At 40.1% G+C, this 26,600-nt stretch overlaps 1 protein-coding gene across 6 annotated transcripts; it reads left to right on the top strand.

The window, feature by feature from the left end:
* The first annotated feature begins 332 nt into the window (after window positions 1-332).
* On the top strand, window positions 333-26,600 carry BTBD3 (BTB domain containing 3). 6 transcript variants are annotated; one of them, XM_030448484.1, is made up of 5 exons: window positions 333-347; window positions 16,286-16,553; window positions 17,079-17,169; window positions 17,669-17,787; window positions 21,671-26,600. In XM_030448484.1, exons 2-5 carry the CDS (start codon window positions 16,411-16,413, stop codon window positions 22,701-22,703), a joined length of 1,386 nt encoding a protein of 461 aa, XP_030304344.1. In that variant the 5' UTR covers window positions 333-347; window positions 16,286-16,410; the 3' UTR covers window positions 22,704-26,600. The 6 variants fall into 6 exon arrangements, with proteins under 6 accessions (XP_030304344.1, XP_030304343.1, XP_030304342.1 ...); XM_030448483.1 differs by lacking the exon at window positions 333-347 and adding an exon at window positions 2,639-2,710; XM_030448482.1 differs by lacking the exon at window positions 333-347 and adding an exon at window positions 2,741-2,865.

Genomic DNA, 26,600 nt, shown 5'->3' with positions numbered 1-26,600 from the left:
GTTGCTAGATGGGTTTGGTGGCCCAGCACTGCAGCTCTGGGCTGGTCTGGCTTATCCAGCATCTTTCATGCTCTGAGGTTGAGCTGAAACTTGTCAAAAAACTTTCAGCACCAGGTAACTAAACATCCCTGAGAAGAAATTAAGCAAGCACCACAGAGGTCTGCTTAACTCAGGTAACCACGTGTCTGTGCTTCACACAGGTAGCTAATACTGGGTGTGCAATTGCAGGAGGAGGAGGAGAGAGGCTGCAGCTCTGAAAGTCAGCTCATTGGTGCCAAGTAGCAGGAGTGTGAGCACTTGTTTGAAGTGGACCCCTCAGCTGAGGTATAAAAAGCCATCCTGCCACTGTAAGTAAAAATGGGCTGAGGATGGGGTGTGACTGGTGCTGTAGGGCCATGGCACAGCCTCCTGCATTGCTGCTGTAGTGAAGTTCAGCTGGGTGCACAGAGCCTGCTGTGAGGTGGTGCGAGTGCTTCAATTAAATTCAGTGTTGGTACCAGTACTAAACCAGGGCCTGGAGCTTTTTGAGGGATCCAAGACCCTGAGTGCAGCTAGTCTGGAAACCCAGAAGAGCTCTGAGGAGCCAAGAAAGCGCAAACCAAATATTATTTGCTGCAGCCCCTAATCTAGGGACCTAATTTGGGCAGCCCTTGCTGCCTTGCAATCAGAAGTGCATGTGCAAAAATATTTGCAGGACTTCATCTTCTAACTTCTGGGTGTGTTGGGGTTACTGCAAGTAGATACGTCCTCACTATGAGATCTCATTCAGGCTGCAAAATAACCTCCTCTGAAGGTTATTTTACTTCCAATGATTTATTTATAAAGGTCTTCCCCCACCACATGCCCATCTAAATTACTACAGGTGCAAAAGAGGGTCCTTTACCTTCAGTCTGAAAATAGAATGGAAAATTACAATGGTTATCTACAGACTGTTTAAGTTCACTTCAGACAATGAGGATTTTGTTGGTTTCCCTATTAAATCTTCATTTACATGGTGCAATTTAAAGTATGTGGTCTGCTGGCAAAATCCCTAAGAGCTATAAATTGTGTGTCTATACATACATAATTGATGCTACTTAGTTTCTTACCTATTTTAATAGCTAAAATATTGAAATGGAAAAAGCAAAGTATTGCTTATCCACAGATATGCCTAACTTCACATCATGGAGGTGTCTGCTAAAATAACGTGTAGAATATAGATAAGTGGGAGACTAAAGCCAGAACACAGCAGTGATTCCAGAAATAATTGTTTCTTCAGGGGAAAAAAAAACCCAAACCAAAACAAAAAGAACAACCCACCCTGAAGCTTCAAATAAAGCCTTTTGCTATGCTTTTAAAAATAAATGCTAGCAACATATTTTAATTTCCCATGTGGTTTGATACAATGGCATTATGAGAAATTCCTTATTTATGAAGTTCCTGGTTAAACCTGGCCACTCTGATCCTGAAAGTGCCTCTATCTCTAGTTATTTCTGCAGCAGCTCACAAAAAAGGTAGTGTTTTTTTCGTTTTGTTTTTTATTATTTTAATTTTTTTTATTTTATTTTTGTTTGGTTGGTTTTGTTTTGTTTTGTTTTTAAAGCCTTAGCAGCAGCAGGGCAGGAACAATTTGTGCAAGGAAAAGATATAGGTTATTAATTTCTTATTCTGTGATTGGGTTGATTTGGAAAAAAATTAAAAATGTGAAGGGGAAGGGTCTGCTTGCTGGCCCTGGAATGAAACATGAATGCTTGAAGAGGTTTATTAGAGGATGCTCTAGGGTTTATTTCTTTTTTTTTTTTTTTTTTTTTTTTCTGGAGGTGTGCAGAGTGGAAGTAGAGTAGCAAACGTAATGTTTTACATGGAAAAATATCCGGTCACCATGCAACTCGAAACAAGCTGCTGGCTTCAAGGGAACACACCATCACATGGTTATCCTCACAGGTGTAGGTGCAGGTGTGCACACACACCGTCATTTTTTAAAGGGTGATCCTCAAACAGGTTGGATGTAGCAAGCCAAGAACATGCATCACTTTTGGGCACTAAGGAGATTTTTAAATGAAAAGGTGCTGTTTGTCCCTCACTTTTATTAAAGCTTTTTTTTTGGGGGGTGTTGTTTTGGGTTTTGGTTTTTTTTTTTTATAGGGATGATTTTTTGGGGGGGGGGGTTGGTTATGGGTTTTTTTGGGGGGTTTGTTTGTTGAGGCTTTTTTTTGTTTGTGTGGGTTATTTTGTTTGTTTTTTGTGCCACAGCCCATTTTTGCTAGACAAAACCCAAAGTCATTGCTGCTGTGTGGCCCTCGCAGGCTTCAGATGCCCCCAGCACCCGGGTGGACCTAGACCAGGACCTGCCCTCCGGTACGGCGGGAGCTCATTTCTGAAATAAAAACCCCGCCAAGCCGCCAAAAAGCGGCTGCAGCATCCCTCCCCCCCCAGGGCCCCATGCCCGGTAGCTGCAGGGGAGGCGGGAATTGAGGACGGGAGAGGCGAGTGAACCTCCGCCCCGCCCCGGTCCCGGTCCGGGGTGAGGCCACCGCTCGGCTCTGGGCGGAGCCCCCGCGCGCGGCCCCGCCCCGCTCGCGCCCGCGGCGATGTTAGGGCGAGGAGAGTCGGGGGGGAGGGAGGTAGAGGGCGTGCGCGTGCGCGCGGGGCGAGCGGGCGCGTCCTCGAGGCGGTGGTGCGCGTGCCGCTGCGAGGGGCCGCGCTCGCCCCGTAGCGGGAGCGCCCTCAGGTCAGTGGGAGGGAAAAGGAAAGGGGGGGCGCGGGGTAGAGCGAGCGCGCGCCCGCGGGGCGACCGTTTCGGCCGTTACCGGGCCGTTACGGCTGAGGCAGCGGTGAGGGGGGGACCCAGGGAGGCCCCGCTGGGCCCCGGGCGTCCTGCGGATGGTGAGGGAGCTGCCGTCAGCCGCGGTGCCGGGGGAAGGGGAGTGTTGGGGCGGTGGCGTCTGCTCCTGGAGGCGGGCGGGTGGAGCCGTAGTGGTAGTAAGAGCGAGGGGAGCGGGGGAAGGTCTGGGGAGGGGGCAGCCGGGCGGTTGGGGACCGATACCCCGACTGCGGGGACACAGCCGTGAGGGACGGGGCGGAGCGGCCGCACCTGAGCCCCGGCATCGCCGGGTGACACCCGCACCCGCCGCGGAACTTGGGAAGAGGGAGACGGGGGAGTTATGTGGGGAGCGCCCGGCCCGGCCGGCTGCCGCGGGGTTGGCGCTGAAGCTATCGCTCACCCGTCACAAAGAGCCCCTTGGAAAACGGTCATTGCCCGATCAGCGTCATAATTTGCGTTTTCAACCTTTTTCTAAGGTTTCATTCTTACTTTTTTTTTTAAGTATTATTTTCTGAGTGTATGCGGCTGCCTTTTGTGCAGAAGCGGCTTGGCTTCGTCGTGATACAGGGAGCAAAGTGGTGGTGATAAACCACTCTAATGGGGGGGTGGTTTAGGATCACACGGGAAGTGTAAGGAGCACCGGGCTTGTGACCTGGCTTTGCCAAGGCGCCTGACCGCCTGGACGGGGGATCATCTGTGTGTGTATGGGCTGGCTGGCACTTCGACTGGGAAACATTCAAAGTTATGTAAACCTAAAAGTTACGCTTTGTTTGGTTGTGTTTTCGTTCGTTTTAAAGTAATGCTTCTCTAGAAGAAGTATCTTTTAAGTTTCAATTAAATCAGGCTTCCTAGAGAAACAATTAATGGCACCCAGTTTGACATGAATACCACATCCTGTCCCACACATTATTGGCCATACTTCCCTATGAACATCACTGAAGACTAAGTAGTTTCGGTTGAAGGCCCATACCTCTACAGTTCACTGTTTCCCTATTTTGTTTCAAGAAAGTCTACGGTAACCTTCAGGTTAAGTTCGTAAACTCATTTATTTGCCTGTGGTGCATTAAAAAATAGGCTGTTCTCATTTGAAGTAAGAAAACATTTAAATTGAATTTGTGCTAGCTTAATTGTTTCTAAATAGATATTTTTTAACATAACTAATCAGAACAACAACGACTGTCTGTGTCATATTTGAAGGATGCTGGTGTAGGTTTTTTCTGCACTGTTGTTAGTTTCCACTCTACTTTGTTTTCAGCATGTAATCTATCTGTCCTGGACTTTTGGGTTTTTGTTTTTTTTTTTTTTTTTTGGAGAGAGAAGTGATGTTGAATTATAGGTATACATTACTATATTCTATGCTAATTGAACTGTTTTATTAGGATCAGGCTTAAAGAAGCTTTTCTTTGATGGGAAATAACTTGTCTCAACATTTTTTATAGCAAGTAGGTGCAATATGTCATAACACATAGTACCTTGGCTCCACTGAGTAATTTAAATTTGCAAATCTAATCTCTTAGGACCCTGTTTGTTTGAAATATGTTCTGCAGGACTGCCAGAGTTGAATGCTGTCTGCAGATTATTTTGGTTTGGTGGTGTTTTGTTTTGCTTTCTTTTGTTTTAATCCCCCACAATAAGTACACTGCAGCTAAACTGCACAATCATTTTGCTTGTGTTCCCCCTCCATTGATCCTCAGCTCAGTCCTGAAGAAAGCACCTTTAAGAAGCAGTATGGAATTCCTCTGGCTTGTCTTTTAATGCTGAGAAAAGAGGCAGGTAGCAACAGTTCTACTTTTTTGGACACTTGCTCTTTAGAGTTTGTGAGCAAATATTTTTTCTAAAGTTACCAAACAGTTGTTTTGCTTATGACAAAAGCATCAGTGCTAGGGGTAGTCTCAATTAAAACAGAGATCTGCTGATGATAGGCCAGCATTATGTTGTCAGAAGAAATTTAGGTCTTCATCGGTTGTGTGAACTTGTGCAAATGATACTCTTTACAGCAGAATGTGTTTCATGCCCAGCATTAGATTTCTCTGAGAATTCAAGATAGTTCTCAAGAGAGTTCAAGATAGCTGTGATGCAGTGCTCTCTCTACGAACTACTCAGATGTTGAAAACTATTGTTTTGTTGTACGTGAGGAAAGGTTTAGATCCTGAGCTGGCATGGAAGCCCCATTTTTGTGAGGCACTATTATATTGATATGTGATAAGCAACAGTTGCTATCTCAAAGAGCAAGGTAAAAAAAAGTAAGGTAAGGAATGGGAATCCTGGAAAGAAGAGACTGAAAGCATCCTGTGATGGGAGTTGTCTTCAGTTCCATTTTCTGCCATAAGAATTCCAATCCCAGTCTTTTAATTACAAAACTGATTTATATGTATGTAAATCATAAAGCTGGGGACGGCGGAAGCTTAAGTAAAAGGTCACTTCATTTGAATATGTAAACTTCCAATTTTCTGGCCTGGCTCATCTATGTTCTATTTTCTGGCCTGGCTCATCTATGTTCTAGTCTAAGCTTGATAACTCAGCAAGCTAGAGTAAAAGAAAACCAAGCGAGTCCACTGTATAATAAGTATTTTAAAATGCTGCTGAACTGGTTGGTGACTTGTGAATGTCTCCTGGCTGTCCTGGATATGTAGGGTGCAGAATCAGAGAACAGATTTGGAAAGCGTTTTGAGACATCACATTGTCCAGCCCTGTTACCTGTATCCGGGGGTTAGCCAGTATCCTAAATCAACACCGGTGGATCACATACCACTTCAAGTAATGGACTGAATGACTTGATAACATCCTCCAGTGACCTGATACATAGGTACCAGGTTACATTCTTGTATCTACCTGAGCTCTAATTTCTCCTCATCTAAAGCAATTCAAATGTGTCATTTTCTTCAAAAAAATTACATTCTCTGGAACTGTAGCTTCTCTGCTTCCCCCTTTGCTCAAAGCATACTTGCTTGAGAAAGGAAAGCAACTCTTCAGTGCGTTTGCTCGTTGTGAGATTTTTATATGTCCCTTAAACAAAGGAACAAAGTCCTTTAAAAATCATCCCATAATATGCCAGGTGCTACTTAATGGTGTGTCACCTTGCTCACTTAGGGAGGGAGGAAAATGCAACCCATCCTCTAACACTGGGAGGAGGCTGAAACTAGCTGCTTATTATTTACAACAAATATATGCATTAGCTTACACCATTCCTTTTTTGCAGTATTTTACCTTACTTTGGAGTCTTATGCATACATTTCAACTCAGAGATGAAAGAAATTGCTGCCCTATTAGACAGCTGTTGAGGAACATAGCTCAAATGAATACCATGCCATGTTTGGGTAATATAATGCACTTAAACATGTACAAAGTACATTTAGATGCATTCAATTTCTTAGTGCCATTTGATTTTTGTCTTGAGTGATACTTTCCTGTCAGACCCAGCTGATAATACGCCATTTGCACCACAAAAAAGTCTGGTTTAACCCCATTTGGCAACTAAGCACACACATACATCCACCCACTTATTTACTCCCTCACACTAGGATTGGGGAAATAAGGAAAGGAGTTACAGTGAGAAAAGTGACAGTGAGAAAACACATGCATTGAGGTAAAGACAGATTAATAGGTAAAGCAAAATCTGTGCTTGTTAGCAGAGCAAAACAAGGAGTTCATTCACTTCTTCCCATCAGAGGGCAGGTGTTCAGTCACCTACGGCTAAGTGGGGCTCTGTCAGCCATAATGGTCACTGGGGAAGACAAATACTGCAACTCTCAATGTCCTCCCCTTTTTCTCTTTTCCCCAGTTTTATATGCTGAACATGATGTCATATGGTATGGCATATCTCTTTGGTAATCTGGGGTCAGCTGTTTCAGCTGTGTCCTCTCCCAACTTCTTGTGCATCTCCTGCCAGCTGGTGGGGGTGAGAAGGACAAAAGACCTTGACTGTCTAAGCCCTGCTCAGCAGTGACAAAAACGTCTCTACATTATCAACACTTTTTTCACTACAAGTCCAAACCATAGCCCCTTACTAGCTACTAGGAAGAAACTTTACTCTGTCCCGGACACAAACAGCACAAGAAGTAAAGGCTTTCATACTGTATTAAAATACATAAAAATACATAACATTAATGCATATGTATATGTTGCAAAGTTCTGTAATAATGTTCTTATGTTGGATTACTTGCTCTTTATTTTTTTCTTTATCACTACTAAAATTCTAGCATGTACTAGGGTCTCTGAATGTTTTAGGATGGAAGAGGCCTTCAAGATCACCCAGTTCAACCTTTGACCAACACCATAAGCTAACTACTAAATCATGTCCCTAGGGACCAAATCCAAACTCCTTTTAAATATCTTCAGGGATGGTGACTCCACCACTGTCTTGGGCAGGCCATTCCAATGCCTGACAACCCCCTCAGTGAAAAAATGTTTCCTAATACATAGCTCAAACCTCTCTTCGCACAGCTTGCATCCATTTCCTCTGGTCCTATCACAGTCCACTAAGGCAGTTTCCCTCCTTGCTCCAACCTCCCTGGAGGTTCGTTTGAAGGAGAGCAGGAGTCTAGGATATCCCAACATTGTTAGAAAAGTGCATCAGATGTATATACTGAAACTCAATTACTGGGAAGTAGCTGCCATTCACTTGTAAATTAATGAAAATACTAAAACATAACTGATCTAATAAGCGAGGTGGGACAAACATTTGCAGCAAAGGAAAGTAAATTTGATTTTCTAAAAAAGTTAAGATAAAAATCTGTCAACAAATTTTTCCCATGTGGGCTAGCTGTTTGAATGGAAGCTTCATGTGCTGTTACTTGAAACAAGGGCAAGTGACAAGATACACACCTTCTAACAACTGGCAAAGGAAGATTAATTCAGTACAGTGCAGTTAAATGGATGTAAAGTTTGTTTCCATTCCTTTGACTATTTTCAGTGCAGTTCAGGTTAGCAGCGATTGGTCTTCTATATCTAAAAATTTGAGTTATTAAACAGTTGTCAAAAGATTGCAAGAGTTGTTAATCGTGTTTTGATTTTTCATTGTTGAGAAGTGAGAGCCATTATGTCTCTTATCAAATGTTTGTTTTGCCACAGGAGTGGCCTGTTCCTCTTTAACTGACAAGGGTAGTCTTCCTCTTTTGTTGTTTAAATGAAGTAGAAACAAGAAGCTGTACCAATTTTTCCCCTTTTAACACTAATTTAAAATACTTTTACTGAATAACTTGAGGTGTGCTCTTCTGCTGTAAATCAAGCGTGCTGAATCACTCACCTGCTTTGCTTTTTTAAGCTACAGGTTACATCTAGTCAAGTTTAGGGAACTATGGATTGGCATGATGTAGTTTTCATATAACAGACCTTACTGACATTTACTTCATAACACCTAACTAAGCTTTCCAGAAGTCCACTCTTTTTTTCTTAACCTAGTTGGAAGGTGCTGGTAGCATGGCTGTCTTGTAAGACCAAAGTTTGCAGTCCAAGGAACAGGTCTGATGTCAGCTGTAGCAATGTCCTCTCCTCCACCTTAGTCTCACAGCATACTTCAATCCTGTAGTTCGATTTGGTGAATGTAGGTTATCTACAGGTGGGAAATGTAGTGTTTGAAGCATATGCCAACATAATCAAGTGTAATGTAGTCTCCCGTGTGGATACTGAATGGGTTAGTTACTCTTCTAGTGCCATTGGTTTTCACAAGAGAGGACTAGCTGAGAAAATATCTTTTCTTTCTGTTAAAATTTGCATTTTGAAGACTTCCTGTGTATAGGAGGACAAAGACATTTAGAAACCATGGATGTAAAGGAGCAGGACAACTCACTTTCCAACCTACCCTTTATAGAGTCGCTATTAATTTAACTATTCAGTTTTAAAAGATTAGTTTCGGAGCCAAGTTAATATCTGTATAAAGGTTTGTCTTGGTAGGCAAGATCTATACCTATAAGATAGGAAATTCTGTCTGTAGTTATCCGATCTCGATCTCAGTCTTGAAATAGGCAGCATGTGAGTACTAATTGTAGTGCTGGTTGTTCTGAAGTGCATTGAGATCACTAGCTTCTTTCTCAGAGGGCAAGGAACGATCGTTAAATGCTAATGACTTTTGATTACTGTTGACCTCGGTCAATTTAAAATTAGTGACCTAGAGATGAAAACCACTGTATCTCATTACCAATTTCCTGAGCTATCTGATCTTTCCTTTGTAAGTCAGTTTTGGTAAGAGGAAGAGTAGAATTAAAGTTGACCTCTGTCTTGGAAAAAGGCTTGAGTGCTTTCAGGTTTGCAATATGTTTAGAAATTAAAGGAGGAAAAAAAAAAAAAAGGCAACCTCTAAAAAAGGAACTTATTTCTGACCCTGCAGACTGGCGAGAGCAAAACTCAATGTGGAATGAAGTGGACAAGCTAGAGTAGTAGTGATGGGGGAGAAGTGCATAATTTGGAACTTTTAAGTTAGCAAAAAACCAATTTAAATTTGTAACATTGGGTTGAATTTCTCATTTTCTAATTGCAGGTTTTCTTATCCTAGAGTTCATTTATAATTATTGTTTTTACTTTGAACTGTCAAAAAGCAAATTAATATTTTTAGAATAACTTGCTAGTTCTGTCTGGGATATTTTCTACCTGCAGTTCCCAAACTGTGACACTGAAGAGTGTGTTCTCAGCAGTCTGCTAAAATCAGGTGTTTTGTGTTGTAATGAAACAGTTTGCATTATTTCTTTTCATATGTATGGAAGGGAATTTTTGTGCAATAACTCACTGTAGTGCAATACAAACACATTCCCTATAGGTTGTTGAACTTAGCGTTTCTTTTTATGATTGTGGTTTATATATACTGTAGTTCATGCAGGAAGTATGGTATTGAAATCACAGTGAAAATACAGGAGAATTTTACACATCTTTTCTTTCTCACTTAATATGCTAGCTATATTTATTTTGACTGAACTGGCCACAGAGCCTTTACCATTAAAAGCAAAACTCAACAGTATGGTGAAGTCTTTTGTGTTACGTTGTGTTTGAGGCATAAAAATAGAATTATCAAACCTCTCACTGGGATGAAATTGCAAACATTAAGCAGCTATGGAAGAAAGTGAGAGGGAAAAAATTATAGCAGATGTTGCACTTGGTTTAGGAACAGGTTCATGGAGAGCCAGTAGAAATCTAAAGAAAGAAAGGATGATAATTCACAAGTAAACATGGAGCTAAATGTTATTCTTAAATATAATGTTTGTTTTGATTGCTTAGTCTCAAAAAGGATATTACTGTAAAAAAAATCAAGAGGGCACTGAAAATTATTACAGATACAGAAAGGACAAATTAATAAAATTAAGGCAGATTTGGTTAGGAGACCAGTATGGAGTACCATTGTCACGGTTTAACACTGGCCCGGCAATTAAACCGAATAACAGACGCTCTCTATTAATCTCTCTCTCCTTGATAAAGAAAGGAGAGAGAATAAGGGAGAGAGACTTATGGGTTGGAAACTAAACTACACAACTTTAATGAACAGTAATGATAAATAGGAAAAATTACTAAATATATACAAATATACAGGAAAATGGAAACCACATTCCTCCCTCCTTTCCCCCAATAACTCTCACGTCACCACCGAGGCTGTAGGGCAGCCCTGGGAAAGTCCAGGCTGGACTCCTGGAGTCGGCAGCAGTCGGGAACCGGAGGCAGGAACACACAGATATGGGCTGGCACGGATCAGGACCACAGGCAGACGAACGGACAGGATCCTTCCAGGATGCCGGGTGAAGGAAGGGAGGAAGGAAAATCAGGAAATCCGGAAGTCTGGAAATCTAGAAATCTGGAAAAGATCTGGCTCGGCCCTTGTGATGCCTCAAATTTATACTGAGTGTGATGTATATGGGATGGAATACTCTGTTTGGTCAATTCTGGCATCTATCTTGTCTGTTCTCCCCAAAGGAGGGCTCAGGTGGGACCTCTGTATCCTCCTGGACGGTAAAATGTTTTCCTCAGAGCTGAGCAGTGTCCTTGGCTCTGCATACCAGTCTCTAGCAGTAACTATAAACATCAAGTGTTATCAATCCTAGAAACACACACTGTCTGAGAAACTTGCTGTTAATTTCAGCAAGTGCAACTACTTACAAGAGACTTAGCTAAAAGCAAAAGGACAAGACAGAAAATCACCTTTATCCTGGCCCAAACCAGGACAACCATGCATAGACATAGCCTGTATGGCAGCATTTAAGAGAAGAATGAAAGTGTTAAAGATACCTGAATACTCATTCTTTAAGCTTCTTTTTAATATAAGTTTGTGTTTACCTGTTGACTGAGCTGCTCAGGGCATTCTGCTTTTGTTTTTTTTTAAAGCATTACAGTAATTAAAGAAAAAATTTAAGAACTATCTTAATGGTTAATATTATGCAAAATATTTAAGTCCACATACTTTAATATTAAATGCTAAGCAGAGTTAAGAAGAAAATTTGCCAACAGGTGCTTTGCTAGTATAGCATAAGAACTATAGCAAATGTAATTCAGCTGTTGTGGAATTTATTTCATAGCTTCTAGTGTTGGTTCAAAGTGCAATTCTACTTTGATTCTAGTCTACTCTTTCCTAGCTCCTAGCAATTCTGAGAAAAAAACATCCTCTATTTTTTACTCTGTATTCTGGCATATCTGAGACTCACTGCCATCTTTATCCCTGCTTTTAGTAATCTTTTTCATTTTTTTTTTCCCATGGAAGACCTTACAGAGTGAGACTTCAGAGACAGCTCTTCCATGTAACAAACAGAAGTGGATGCAATCTTGGTTACTTTCAGGGCTGTCAGTCAGAAACTGGCAGAGGGAAGGGTGGAAGATTTTTTGACTGTAATGGATTTTTTTACTTAAGGAAATCAAGACTAGAGATATTTCCATTTCCAGATGTAAATTTTTACAAATAGAAGAGTTCTAATGGTGATTGGGAAGGCTTTTTCCAGGTGACTACTTCATAGATACATAAACAGAACTAAGCTCCTCAGCTGTGTGGTTTGCTGAGTTTTCTGTTTGTTTTTCAACTTGTGCATTCCATTTCTAAGTGAATGCTTAAAGTCATCTTAAATTCAATTGAATTTAGGAGTGGGCAGGTAGATCTGTTAAACTAACAGTGTGTGTTTATTATGGTTAATTCAGATCTATTGTCTGAGATTTGTTCCCTTGTAAGGGGAAATCCACAATTTAAACAATGTTAATGATGCATAGGTGTAAGAACTGCCAAGGGAGAGACTTGGCAATTTTACAAAAGAGAAATATATGTATTTTCTTATCCTCTGCTTGGAACTCATTCCTCTATTAATGATCTCTTAGCTAACTGGGAATTGTGATGAAGGCTTATTTTTATAGAATTGTCCAATACTTGTTAGAAGAAGAAGAATGAACCTATGAGAGATGTAGAAAACCACAACTTATTAGAAGGAAAAACAAAAAAATAGAAAAACTTAGGTATATGTGCTCTTGTGGCAAGAGAGACAGATATAGTATGAGGAAGAATCATCCCACCAATGTTGAGCCTTGAAAATTATATATTTCTCAGTTGGAAGTTACCTTTAGAAAGGCATAATTATAGTAATACCATACAAATAAAAGATAACATGAGTTGTGCTATAGTATGACTCTTGTGCCAACCCTGACAATGGTGTCAAGGTACATGGTGGTCTTGTGGCATAAATCAAACTTGGATTGTATTTACTATTGGATTTCAACAGCAAAATTGATGCTTCCGTTGTTCACAGTATTTAGTCAGCTGATTGCCAAGGGACTGCCACTTCCTTCTAGTAATTTGAAAGTGGCATATAACTTGATGTGTAGAATCTCAGCCTCAGAATATAGCCCATTGCTTAATTCTTCACCTCTAGCATTTTGGATTTTTTTAGGCTAGTGTTAAGATTTAAGAGTGGATTTTCCTTCACACTTTAAGTTAAACTGCTTCTCATTTGACTATTTTGCTTATAAAATAGAGATGTATCTTTGTGGAACTATATTTTACATTCTCTAGGTTGCACATATCAAGTTTGGTTCTGTTAAAATATAATTAATGAAGAAAAATGAGAAGTGCTGAAGATTAGGAACACATGGTAATAAGCTTTCAGAAACTCGTAGATTCTTGAGTGAAAGAAGGTCAGTTTCCTTGATCATCTTTCCAGAGACAGACTGATTTGAATTTGGGATTTTGACTAGTCTTTCAGCAGTGTTCATTGGTTGCTTTTACTGACTGCTAATGTATTGATTTGTAAAGTCATTAACAGAAAACTATGTTGCAGGAAAATGGAAGTTGTTGCCAAAATGGACAGATTAGTGAATGCTACTAGCACTGCATCTTTGGTGTTTTTTCCCTATTTTACATGCATCTAGTGATTGGTTTAGGAGAGTTGATTTCTCAGGTGATGCAGTGCAGTGGAAGGTGTTACAAAGCCTGTAATGGTTTGCAGGTTTTCATAAGAACTTTTGAAGTCTGCTGTGGAATCAGCACTACTTTACAGTTCTAGCAGACAAGATTTTGTGATGGACTTAAGAGCAGCTAAAAATAGCAGTCTGGCTTTTTATCTACTGGGGTCGAATTTATCCTGTTATCTTGTCTGCTGGGGGTCTGCCTGACTACTGGATTCAGGCAGGACATCATAATTTTTCCTTTCCCAAGAAAGGACAAGATGCTACACCTGTGTTGTGTTTTACAGAAGCCAAAGGTAGGGTGGACTGCTATGGTTCACGACCAGTATTTCCTAGGCTGAGCTGAGTGGTCAATCCATCTATTTTTCTCTTCTGTAACCTCCCAGTAACCTTATCCGGTGTGTGTATGATCTCCGGATTTGTACTGGTCAAATGGTTTGAAAAATTAGTGCAAGGACCTTGGTTTTTATATACTTGGATAGTCTATAAAATGAATTTATGTAATGAAAATCAAGTCTTCTATATGACTCTCCTAACCCCTGCTATCTTTTACCTCCTGCCAACTGCAGTGATGAGAACCAGGCTTTCTTAAGAGTGGTTTTGCTGTTATGTCTATAGGGGTTTTAGAACTTGTTCCTTTTGAAATGGCTTTCCTGTGCTTTGGCAAAAGGATTATCCCTGTAACTATGAGGGCTGGCAAGTTACATAAAGAGGGAAAAAATAACTTGCCCAATCTTAACAAACTCAAAATTTGTGCTTAGAATACTTGCTGTGTCCCTGTTATAAACTCCCAGCTGTGAACAGTTACAAGCATCCCACCTGTGGGATGTTTCTTCTTCTTTACCCTTTCCTCTGCAGTTGAATGTGGCTTAGATTGTTAGTTTCCCTTCCAAATCAATCTCTTGTAGATAAAAAAGGAAACTGAAGAGAAGAATAAAAGAAAGAAAAGCTTGCTTGAAAGTGTTTCTTTTGAAGTTGCATAACCTACCTCTCAGTGTGTTTGAGAACATACCTGATTATCAACCACATGAGGTGTAACCTGCCATCTTTTAAATTCTTGGCCAAGGTAATTTTGCACTAAGATGTTGGGCTATGAAATGTATCTACTGAGGCATGGGTGCATGCCCTTCCGTTTCCCCATTCCATGAGCAGTGACTTCAGAGAGGACAGGTATGTGTCTGGAAATGGTATCATCTCAAGCCACTGCAGCAAAGTCTCCAGATGGCCAACTGCCAGGATGTTTTGTTAGTGTTTAATATGGAGTATCTCCCAAGGAGACCTGATAATTTTTGCAGTATCTGCAGTTAGGTTTTACAGTTTTGGGGCTTAAAACACATTTAGAAATTGGGTGTTGCAAAACTAGCTGCTATTCAAGCAGTTGTGATGGTGCTCCAATAAATAACTTGAGTAACATTTCTGTACTTTAAGTCAGTGTCAGATTTGTTTTGGGGATTTCAGCAAGATCCGCCATTTCTCCACCAACCTTTGGTGCTCATTTTAATTTCACTGTGCTGCTTTTGTCCTCCAAAACTATTTAAAGCTAAAAGTGGCTAAATTTGCTTTGGAAGAAAAGATTTTTTTCTTTAAAACTTGAAAGACATTATGGAATAATATTTTACTTATCTCTACCACCCCAAATATATTAAAGTGTGAATTATTGACACCTAATACTTAGTATTGTGTACTTCCCTGTGGTTTTGTTTTTTTTTAAGTGGCTATGCTTGCTTGTTGGCTACGGGGTTTTATACATTTGAGCTACTGTTAAGGAAATCTGATCTAAATTTAAGTTCTGAGTAAACCAGTGACTGAAAATTAATCCTCTTTAAATGGTTTGGTCAGCATAGCTTAAATCCTATTTTTTCAGAAAGTATTTGTGAACTAAATTGGGGGTTTTTTGCATCTCAAAGTGATTTCTGCCCAAGACTCTGTAAATCAGCTGGGCTTTCTTATTTAGTGCTTTGAAATATTGATTAAATATATTCACTGTGGTTTACTTTAATCTGATTGCACATCTAGAAGTTTTCTTCTGATGTGGTGCAGCCATGTCTGGTGTAAGCTGGCTTAATTAGCACCACTTTGTGATTTGGGACCCCTGTCAAAAGCTACTGCATTTATCTAGAAACATAAGGAGTTAAAGCTAAAGCTGTGACCTCATCTCTATTCATGTTACACTGGAGCAGGAGCTGTGCTGAAAGGGATTGTTTAACTGCATCGCTCTCACCGCTGCTGCTAGTCGATTGCTTTAATTTGGTTCTGATAGTTACAGCATGCTTTTGCTGAACTGCTGTTATTATAGGGATTTGTAGGAATACTAGAGACATATGAAGTCATGTTAATATCAGATGCCTGTGGAAATAGCTTCCGTGGAAATATTTAGACTCAAATATATTTTACTACTTGATTTCAACTTTATATTGCTTCCCCTGTGAAAATTCAAGCAGCAGCAAGGCAAGCTAAAGCACACGCTTCTGGCCAGCAGTTATGCAACTGTGCTTGCCATTTATTGCTTCATTATTTAACACTACATATGAAACGAAGAGTGCAACTGCTGTCGCTTTAATGTCAGAGCAGCATACGTTACAATAGGTGTCACTGTGCGGCTGGGTCCAATCGTTATCGGTGACTTCAGCTATTGGCTCCCAGCACTGGCTGACTCCATCTGCAGGGCTGTGATACCTACTCTGTTCCCATCCCTTCAGCACACAAGTTCAGCTCTCTGAGCACACTGGCGGTGCTACCCGGCATGTCTTGCTAGTCCCCTTCAGCAAGCCAGTGCTACAGTATTGCACGCACCCTCTTTGCAGGGTGCAGTGCTTTCAGGCAATTCCTGATCAGGAAATCTGGAAAGAAATAAAACTGGCAGGAATGATGGGGATGTATTTAACGATTCAAGTACTGGATCAAACTTAAAGCCAGTTTCTTACTCGGTGCACTGGAAAGGTCACCTTGTCTTGCTGGAAAAGAAGCAAACTCTCAGCTCTGCTGCTCTCTGTTGAACAGCTTCCACGTGTGCGTTTCTTAATGTTCCTGGTTAGGTAGGCTACCTAGCTTTACAGACAAGTATACTCATGGTAGATGAGAAAGGGAAGAACATGAAATGTCTCACCTTCTTCTTGATGCTTCCAGAGACGGTCAAGAACAGGTCTAAGAAGAGTTCTAAGAAGGGAAATAGCAGCAGCAGTAGCAGCAGTAGCAAATTGCCTCCAGTTTGCTATGAAATCATTACCTTGAAGACCAAAAAGAAGAAGAAGATGGCTGCTGATATTTTTCCCCGAAAGAAACCAGCCAACACTAATACAACTGCTGTCCAGCAGTACCACCAGCAAAATCTTAATAATAACAACACTATTCCAGCACCTAATTGGCAAGGACTTTATCCCACCATCAGAGAGAGGTAAGTTTAGGGCAGTTTATTTTTGTTGTTTGAATGGAGTGGTGAAAAGTATTTATATTATTTATTTGCCGAATTCTCTTTTTCTTTGTGTGAGCGAAATAAGTATTTTGGTAATGGAAGATATTTAAATATCTCTCTTCCAGACAATGCAGCTGTTTGTCTTGAGTAAATGAAAATGTTGCTGGAAGCTGCAGTGTACCCACAAAGATTTGCATTTAGACCTTAGTGGAGCTTTTCAGTGATACATATGCTTGACTTGGATTCCACTTTTTGAAAAGTTTTCCTAAGTTTGTGCGTTTGTTTTTTTGCTTTTTTTTTTTTTTTTTTTTTGCACAGCCTTTTCTTCTTCCCCCATTCTCCCTACTGTATTTTTTCCTTTGCTATACTTGTGTGATGATGTGTAAAGTGTGACCTGCTTCTCTACGAAGGTACAACTTGAAGTTGTTAAGAATTTTAATTTCTTTCGTCTGGGGCAAGCACAGTTTTGTTGGGTGCCATAAATTAACATGCTGCTTCTGTTTGTAGAAATGCAGTGATGTTCAACAATGACTTGATGGCAGATGTTCATTTTGTGGTCGGGCCACCAGGTGGGACCCAGCGGCTGCCGGGACACAAAGTAAGCAATAGCTCCCTTATCAGCTCAGAAGGGGATAGCCAGAGAGGGCTCTCATGGCTGCACCAGGACGTTGCGTGGGAGGCTTGGCTCTTCTGGGACAGTCATAATTCTGTATTTTAAAAGGCTGCATGTAGTGGAATAGTCTGTCCCTTGCTTTTCTTTGTGTTTTAGGTTAAAACAGTATGCTTTGCTAAGGCAGTCATTATAAAGTTGGGAATACTGCTTTGTGCTGCTTATTAATAGTAGGCTTGAGATTTTCTAGAAACGGTTAACTTCTGTAGTGAATAGGAGCATTTTCCAGTAGCTAACAGCTACATGCTCAAGAGAGCACAATGCAGAGAAAATGTGTAATACCATTCTTGACTATGTGTTTCTTACTAAAGTGTGACTACAGAGTCTGTTAGTGAAGCCCAGTATGCTCAGGGTGGCTCTCCCACATTGTTTTTGTTGGCAGTGCTTTCAGTTTAAAGCATAAAATGAGATTTCCCTTTCTCAACAGTATGTCCTGGCTGTTGGGAGCTCTGTATTCCATGCAATGTTTTATGGGGAGCTTGCTGAGGACAAAGATGAAATCCGTATACCAGATGTTGAGCCTGCTGCTTTTCTCGCAATGCTGAAGTAAGCATCATTTATCTGCTGGATGTGTTTTCCTTTATGATGTATGCATACACTAGCCGTGTCATAGTTAAACTATTAGACTTGTGTATAAACAGAAACCAGTTTCTTAAAATCTCTCTCTTTTTGTGTTTCAGGTATTTTAAACTTTTACCTCATTTTGCTTTCCCCCTTTACTTCCAGGCATGCATATATTAGAATAATGTAGGCAGTTATAAATAATGACGTTGACAGAGGATCTTTGGGCACATTGTGTACTGTAATGCCTATTGATCTGATTTGTCACTACACATGTTACACAAAGGAATGGAGTTACTAAAAAGAATTGTCAGCTGTAACAAAAAAAACCTGTTCTACTTTACAAGCATAGTAAAAATTTAAAAACAGTGGGTTTGTATATTGACATTATTCCAGCACTTTAAAATTTGCTGTATGCTGGTCTTGTCTTATAAAAATGACCCTAGGTTATTAAATAGAGCCTCTGGAAATTAAATTCCTCATCCTCTCTCATATTAATGCATTTGGAAATCGATAAAAAGGCAGTTTACACAAATGGGGTTTTTTATTCTAATGGGAGAAAACCAGTCAGTTTACATGATCATTTCTTCTTGCAAACTGCTTAAGACATGCTGTGTTTTCCTAAATGAACATAATGAAGCAGCTCCCCTGCTGAATTGAATGTATCTATAAACTCTCATTGTTAAAGAGAAATGCCTTATCACAGAACTGCTATGGATTTGAGGTTTTTCTCCCCTGCAAGTTTAGTAGCTGCCATTGCTTTCTGTTAAATATACATTAGTATCCAAGAGTAACCTTTTAATAAACTGCAAATTTTCTTACATCTAATGGCGTAATCACTAGCTAGCAATTTATTGTATTTCTTAGATTTTTTTACTAGCTTGTGATTACAGAATGGTTGTGGTTTTTTGGTTGGTAGTTTGGAAGGGGTTTTTTTTTTTACGTTTCAGTAGCACTGTAGATGAACATTGAAAGTTACATTTAGTTTGTTGCATAGGGTTTTTATAGGTTATCATGAATGTGCAAATATCAGTTAAGGTGCTTGAAAAAGCTGAAGCCTCACAGATGTTCTATAGATATGGAATGTAAAGTTAGGATATGATATTATGTAAATAGATGCATTATGCATCCGTGCTTCGGGTCTTTCTCGTTTTGGGGATGTTTTTTTCAGAGCTCAGACTTGTGCTTTATTTTCATGCAGAATTTTACAAGGCACAAATAAAAGATATTTAGCTTTCCCTACCCTTCTGCCTTTTTGAACAGCGGATCTATTTCACTGTGGTTAAACATGATTTTCCGTATAAAAAAAATATTTTCTGAATTTATCATTAAGAAATTTGTTCAGAAAGCAAATCTAGAGAAGAGCATATCAGTGATGACATCTAGGTCTTGGCATATTATTTAGTCCATGGAATTTTAGGAAACTGTCTTTGAGAGTATGTCCAAAACTGTTGGAATACCTCACTTTCTCAACTTCTATTTATAAAATCAAAAGACTACAAAAAATTTGTGGATATTGATCTAGCCTTGGTAGTACTAAGTTCACTGATGCAATGTGCCTGAACCTGCGGAGTGCAGGGTGCTCCAAGTGGCTGCGAACACCAGGAGTGTCTGCAGCCGTGATGGTGCAGAGAAGGAGAAGGGATGCTGCTCAGAAGTGCAGCACTCTCCTCATCTCAGGATCCAGTGCATGTTCTGCATTGAATGGGCGGAGTTTGGAACCACAGTCCCCTTTCCTCCTCTCCTCTTGGGAAATCATCCCTGTGAGTGTTGCTTGCTATGATGTGGAGAGAAGAAGGCTCATGATTATGTAGTCCAAAGTAGCCCTCTCCTTCATACGTGCCTTTCCACAGTTAAAAGGGGTAGATCTCCATCATTGTAAGAAAATTGTAAGGTTCTTTATATGGGGTATTGCTGTTTTGTTTGTTTGTTTTTCCCCACTGGCCAGTGAATTCTTACAGCATGAGTATTTTTTTTATATCTTTTCCTGTATAGTGGACATTCTGACAGCAAACACCAGACAAGGTATAGCCATGTATAACATAGGAAACAATACCTCAACTGGTTGATGATAATTACTCTCCCAGGAAAATTTGGCTTTTCAGTTTTTAAAATACGGCTAAATTTATAGTCTAGCTGACACTCTGAAGTGATGTTTTTAATGTATGATATCTTACCTTAATCTTGACTGTTCAAGTTAGAACCATAGTCTTGTATTATCCCAGGATCAAGGTGTAACTAAACCATCAAACCATGTGGTCTCGCAGAATCCTTTGTGAAGAAGAGGGTGAAACTGGAATATTAGTAATTTAGCTCACAGTCAAGGTGCATTGACAGAGTGAGAAGAGGGAGGATACTGCTGACAGACGATCTGTGCTGTGCTTATTGTAAATCAGTGGAATTAGTTCCTCACTTCATGAACATTAGGCTAGCAACTTCTGTGCTATTTCAGTTTAAAACAGATGCTATCATTCTTTGTACTTGCAGAAAAAAATTATAGGGAGAAAAGAGTTGGAGAGCAATGAGAATAATAATAAATGAGTAAACTGAAAATTTCTTGGACAGTAGAGGAGCTAAGCCTGTAACCAGTGATATATAGATGTGCTGTTTGTTGTTACAAATAGCTCAGCTGAAACCAAGTAATAAAGGTTAAAAAAAATTTTGGACCTATGTGACTATTTTTTTCTCTGTAACCTCTCAGATTTTATTATATTGCTCAAGCAGTATCTGTGCAGAGCATTTTTTCTACATGTGGCTTGGAAGATAGTACCCTACACCTGCAAAAATGCAAATAAAGATATTTACAACTATGATCAGATCAGTGTAGGTACTAATTCCACTTTATAGGCACATCTGTTCTGCAGAAAATTCATTGTGCTGGAAAACCTTCTAACTAGAAAATTTTAATTAGTACAGACTTGCCTACAACTTCATTTTTACTGGAGGAAGACACTTTTATCAACCATAACCATCAAGACTTGCTTATCCCTATGAAGAGTAAAATTGCATTTGGCATGGTTTTAGCACATTGGATTCACCAGCTGCAAATGGGGCCCTGAAGCATGAAATATTAAAAAGAACAAACTGTACAATACTTTGTTTCTCTAAACAATGAATCCCAGCAGTTGAGTCACATCTCTTCCACCACAGCAGCGTAGCAGTAAAGTTTTTTCCTCTGTATTGCAATGGGACTGAAAGAAAGCATGCTACTAGTTGAGGTAGGGTGTTGTAAACATTAAGAAACCTGAAAATTAGGATTCTGTGCCTTTTCCTATATGCTTTGTCATCATATTTAAAAGCAAAACAAAACAAACACACAAACCTGAAAAAGCTACCTCCCTAAAAAATCCCAACCCAGTAGCTGGAGAGCACTGGATATACTTTGCTAGCACTTCTTAGTCTAGATAGTTACGTTTTATAAACTTGTTTTCATTCTCATGTTTATATATAAATAAATCATTCACTCAATAAATTGTCATTCACAGTCATGGGCAAGTACTCTTTGTAATGTGTGTTCCAGACTGCTCTGTTATCCATGTAAAGTAACCCTTAAGGAGCTTCCACCTGGGATAGGTAGCCTCATTCGCCAGAGGGGTGATACTTTGTAAATATAACCATTGTCTACATAGTAGGTATACAAAATGTGAAGTTTTATTCCCATATATTTAAGTTTGTTCTCTTCCATGGTCTTGCTTAGGATGAATTTGATTTGTGCTTTCTTTCTGGATTTAATCAATGCTTCCCAAAAGCACTCCTTAATTTTAATGAGGAGCCATTTAAATATTCTTTGTTTATGATTTCCAGATGCTGTTTAAAAATTGCATTTTTGCATCAAGTGCCAGTGTTACATGCATGTGTTTTATTTCAGATACATATATTGTGATGAAATTGATCTGGCTGCAGATACCGTACTGGCCACTCTTTATGCTGCCAAGAAGTATATCGTCCCTCACCTTGCCCGTGCCTGCGTCAACTTTCTAGAGACAAGTCTAAGTGCAAAGAATGCTTGTGTGCTGCTTTCCCAGAGCTGCTTATTCGAGGAACCTGACCTGACCCAGCGCTGTTGGGAAGTGATTGATGCCCAAGCTGAACTAGCTTTGAAGTCTGAGGGGTTCTGTGACATTGATTTTCAGACACTTGAAAGCATTCTCCGAAGGGAGACTTTGAATGCCAAAGAAATTGTTGTTTTTGAAGCAGCTCTGAACTGGGCTGAAGTGGAATGTCAGCGACAAGAGCTGACGGCTACCATAGAGAACAAGCGCAAAGTCCTGGGGAAGGCTCTATATTTAATACGCATCCCTACCATGGCACTCGACGACTTCGCGAATGGTGCTGCTCAGTCTGGGATTCTGACTCTGAATGAAACCAATGATATATTCCTCTGGTACACAGCTGCCAAAAAGCCAGAGTTACAGTTTGTAAGCAAGCCTCGGAAGGGCCTCGTTCCTCAGCGATGCCACCGTTTCCAGTCCTGTGCTTACCGCAGCAACCAGTGGCGCTACCGTGGCCGGTGTGACAGCATCCAGTTTGCTGTTGATAAGAGAGTGTTTATCGCTGGCTTCGGGCTGTATGGCTCCAGCTGTGGATCAGCAGAGTACAGTGCCAAAATTGAACTCAAACGACAAGGAGTTATTCTAGGCCAGAACTTGAGTAAATATTTCTCAGATGGTTCTAGTAACACTTTTCCCGTGTGGTTTGAATATCCAGTGCAGATTGAGCCTGATACCTTTTACACAGCTAGTGTGATTCTTGACGGTAATGAACTCAGCTATTTTGGACAAGAAGGAATGACAGAAGTTCAGTGTGGGAAGGTGACTGTTCAGTTTCAGTGCTCTTCGGACAGTACAAATGGCACTGGGGTACAGGGAGGGCAAATTCCTGAACTCATATTTTATGCTTGAATGAAAGTGTATGGAGTTGGAGCATTTTGCTACAAAGAACCATTCCAGTTCAGGACTGCTGACGCTTTGCTTTTTATCTGCAGATAATGTGATGTACAGGTAATATGTAACTAAATGCTATGGGCAAGTTACTGGCTTGCTATAATTGTAGCAATGTTGGTGATAAAGTTTAAGAGTAAAATTTAACTTTAAACTGGAAGCTCTGAGGAGCAAGCAAATCTTTGTAGGTGAGGTGCCTGTTTGCTGGTGATGCTGACCCTTTGCACCTGTGAATCACCAGGGAATGTCTCCTTGTATCTCACCAAATGCCGTCCTCACTGATCCATTTTCTTTTTCTCCATTTCCTGCTTTCTGCTTGTAATTGCTTGGAGGGAGGTAGGGGTAGAAAATGAAGCACCTTGTTTTAGAGCTCTCTCTTCAGTCTGTTGTTCAGATTTAAGAGATTCCAATAATGAGCTGCTTTTGATCATGAGAGCTAAATGAAGTGCTTCAGCTGTAAGACGAAAAAACATAAGTTTAAACCTTCATCCTTAGAGAAGTGTGGTCAGTGGGTTGAGGGAAATGATTCTCCTCCTCTATTCTGCTCTCCTGAGGCCCCACCTGGAGTACTGCATCCAGTTCTGGAGCCCCTTTTACAGGAGGGACGTGGATGTGCTATAGCGTGTCCAGAGAAGGGCCGCAAGGACGCTCAAGAGGACTGCAGCACCTCTCCTGTGAGGACAGACTGAGAAAGTTGGGGTTATTCAGTCTGGAGAGGAGAATGCTCCGAGGAGACCTTATTGCAGCCTTTCAGTCTCTGAAAGGGGGCTACAAGAAAGGTGGTGAGGGACTTTCTAGGATGTGAGGTAGTGATAGGACTGGGGGGAATGGGTTCAAACTAGACGAGGGTGGATTCAGGTTGAAAGTTATGAAGTTCTTCACTATGAGAGTGGTGAGACACTGGAACAGGTTACCTGGAGAGGTGGTGGAAGGCCCATCCCTGAAGTTTTTTAAGGCCAGACTGAACAGGGCTCTGAGCAACTTGATCTAGTGGTAAGTGTCCCTGCCCATGGCAAGGGGGGTTTGAACTAGATGATCTTAAAGGTCCCTTCTAACCCTGAAAATTCTATTATTCTGTGATCCTGTGTCATTCTCTGTGTCCAACTGTTTGGGATGGCTGCAGGGGAAAATGGAGAGGACCAAGCAGTTTTCAAGAAGATACACAACATATCTACAGTGCATGGACGTGTTTTCAGTGAGGAGGAGGGGAAGCAAGCTTAGGAAGTTACTTAGAGCTCCATATTCATAGGAATCCCACTTCGAAGATAAGGAAGTATTTTCACATGCTCAAATTGTATATGCAGCTCTTGAAACTCTACCCCTATGACCTAGTTTTTACTACATTGAAGTTGATTTGCTATTTAAATTGCTTTTCTTTGAACTCTTGCCAAATAAATGGGAATTAAATACCTATCATCTGATGCAGGATAATTTTTATTTGTTTTTAGATGGTTTTTTTTTCTTTTCTCCTAAACGTGGTAGAGGAAGATTATAAAGAAACAAAATAATGTACCAATCCTGATTTGGACTTTTTTTCTGCAATGTCAGAGTTCTTTTTATTACCATAGCTTACCAGTGGAAAGTTAGACAAAGCAGATTCCCACCTGTGGTTGTATTACACTTAGTGTATATCATCAGATAACAGAGGAAATGAAAGTCTTTGATGGGTTAATGTTGGATCTCTTGCAACTGCTTATGGCTACGTGGCAATCAGAGGATTATGTGGCACAGAACCTTGTCTGCTTTTTTTCCTTTCTTTCTTTCTTCAGACTTCCTGTTGTATGTCTCTATTGTTTTTGGAAAAGTGTTAGGGATCATGACTCCTTTTATCCGGGAAGGAAAACAGTATAAATAAGACATACAGGTACTATTTAAATGTAAGAATATCGTTTACCACTATGTTGGGACAGTTGCTTCTCAAAGGCACACTGCCTATTGCAAACCATCTCATTCTTATTTCTTCTATGAAGTGGGTTCTGTTTGTTACGTATGTTTTAACAAAATGAGAGGACCAAATGATTGTTTAGACAGCTTGAAGATTAATGTTACAGTATATCAACACATTAATGTAGCATAACCCTAAATCCACTTGTCAGTTTTGTAATAAAAATGTTTTTCTCAGATGATTTCTTACCAGTTTAATACTCTTACTCTAAGTGTTTCTTGACGGCCGGAATCCTGGCCGCTGGCCATCAGAAAGTGCCAATACATCTTTGTGGTGTCCAAAATACCATCTGAAGTAAGGAAAACAGGAGCATAGACATCAAACAGTTTATGGCCAAAGCACAGATCGTTTCTCTAGGTAATAAAAGGAGAGCCAGATACAAAATTGCCCTGCAAGATCTATGCTTTTCACCCATGTTAGTTTAAAATCTTTTATGTACATTCATACGTGTATGTGTGTGAGCAGCATTCTTTTTTGAAGTGTAAATACCCTCAAAAAGCTGTAGGAAAAGGTTTTTGGGTTTTTGTAACAGATGTACATTTTGCAGACCAGTAGTGAAATCTAAACAGTAAGCTCCATGGAGAACTCTTCTGGAAGAGGTTTAAAAACCTTCCAGTTGATTATGTTTATATCTGTGGCCTAAAATAGACAAGTATAAATTGTATGGGCTGGAGGAAGAGCTGCTGAAGAGACTGCAAAAAGGAATCCAAGACTGTGATGAGGTAATGTTTATCTTCTTTTAGACAACATCTGAGCAGTAGTCCCATTTATTTAAATTCATTTGAAAGCAGAGAAAGATGGTAATCAGCTGATGAAGTTTTCTTACAGCAAGCAGTTGATGTAGATGCAATTACTCTGAGTGATGATTTGATTGACAAGTCACTTGCAATATCAAGCTGCATTCTGAGTTGTTTGGAAAAAAAATAATGCCTCAGCTGGTGGGACAAATCAGAGTGCTGCATTGCTATGAAAAGACTTGGGTTCTCACCCGTTATTTTTTGGATTTTACTTATATGCAAATAAAGATGAAGTATCAACTGCTTTCACTGGATGGAACAGAAGCTGCAAGATCAGGATACTGTGTAGCTGTAATATGTAGAAAATTAGCTTATTTAATTATTAATTGCTGCTTTTATGCAGTCTTTTTGGGCATAGTAGGATGAAAGCTACCTCTAGCTTAATTCTTCCATGTCCATTCCAGGTTTTAGGAGCTGATGAATGTCAGGTTTTTCAATATGAATGAATAAACATAAGCACCCTAAAATACTTCGATGCTTCCACCACTGCTTGATACTAACAAATACTGGTGTATAAGAAAGTGGCAAGTACCAGTCACCTTAGAGCATGAGGGCACTTCAGCAAGTATCTGAATGTAGATTTGGTTGGTTTAGCAGCAGTATCCAAGCTTGAACGCATTGATGACGTTTAGCAAGCATCAACTGTATCAACCTGAAATGTGAGCATCATGTCAACAGCAATCCTTTCATAGATTTTTTCTTAAAATGTACCTGGCCATCTTTGCTACTGGTATGTTTCTTTTTCCTGGTGAGAGGATTCTGTGGCAAGAGAGTATAACGTAATATACTCTCTGCATATCTAAAATAGTATTTAAGTAAGCATTTTATTTTCCACATACTTCTTGCACTGAACTGTTTTTGTTGTTTGTTTTGTTTTGTTTTGTTTTTATTTGTTGTGGTAAACTCAGCTAACTTAAGGTCCCAGTTCTTTGTGCTGGAGTGGTATTTGACCTTAGCAGGCTTACAGCATTATTTATAAAGGACAAATATATATAAATATGAAGTACCTCATGTTGAATGTGATTGTACTGTATCTTTAATGTCACAGCGCAGATCTTGTTGGACTCATGAATGTGTATAATGGCGTTAAACATGCAAATAAAAATAGTTCTTAAA

The sequence above is a fragment of the Calypte anna genome, chromosome 3 (assembly GCF_003957555.1).
Source record: "Calypte anna isolate BGI_N300 chromosome 3, bCalAnn1_v1.p, whole genome shotgun sequence".
NCBI lineage: Eukaryota > Metazoa > Chordata > Aves > Apodiformes > Trochilidae > Calypte > Calypte anna.
This window is presented reverse-complemented; position numbering and strand designations above follow the sequence as displayed.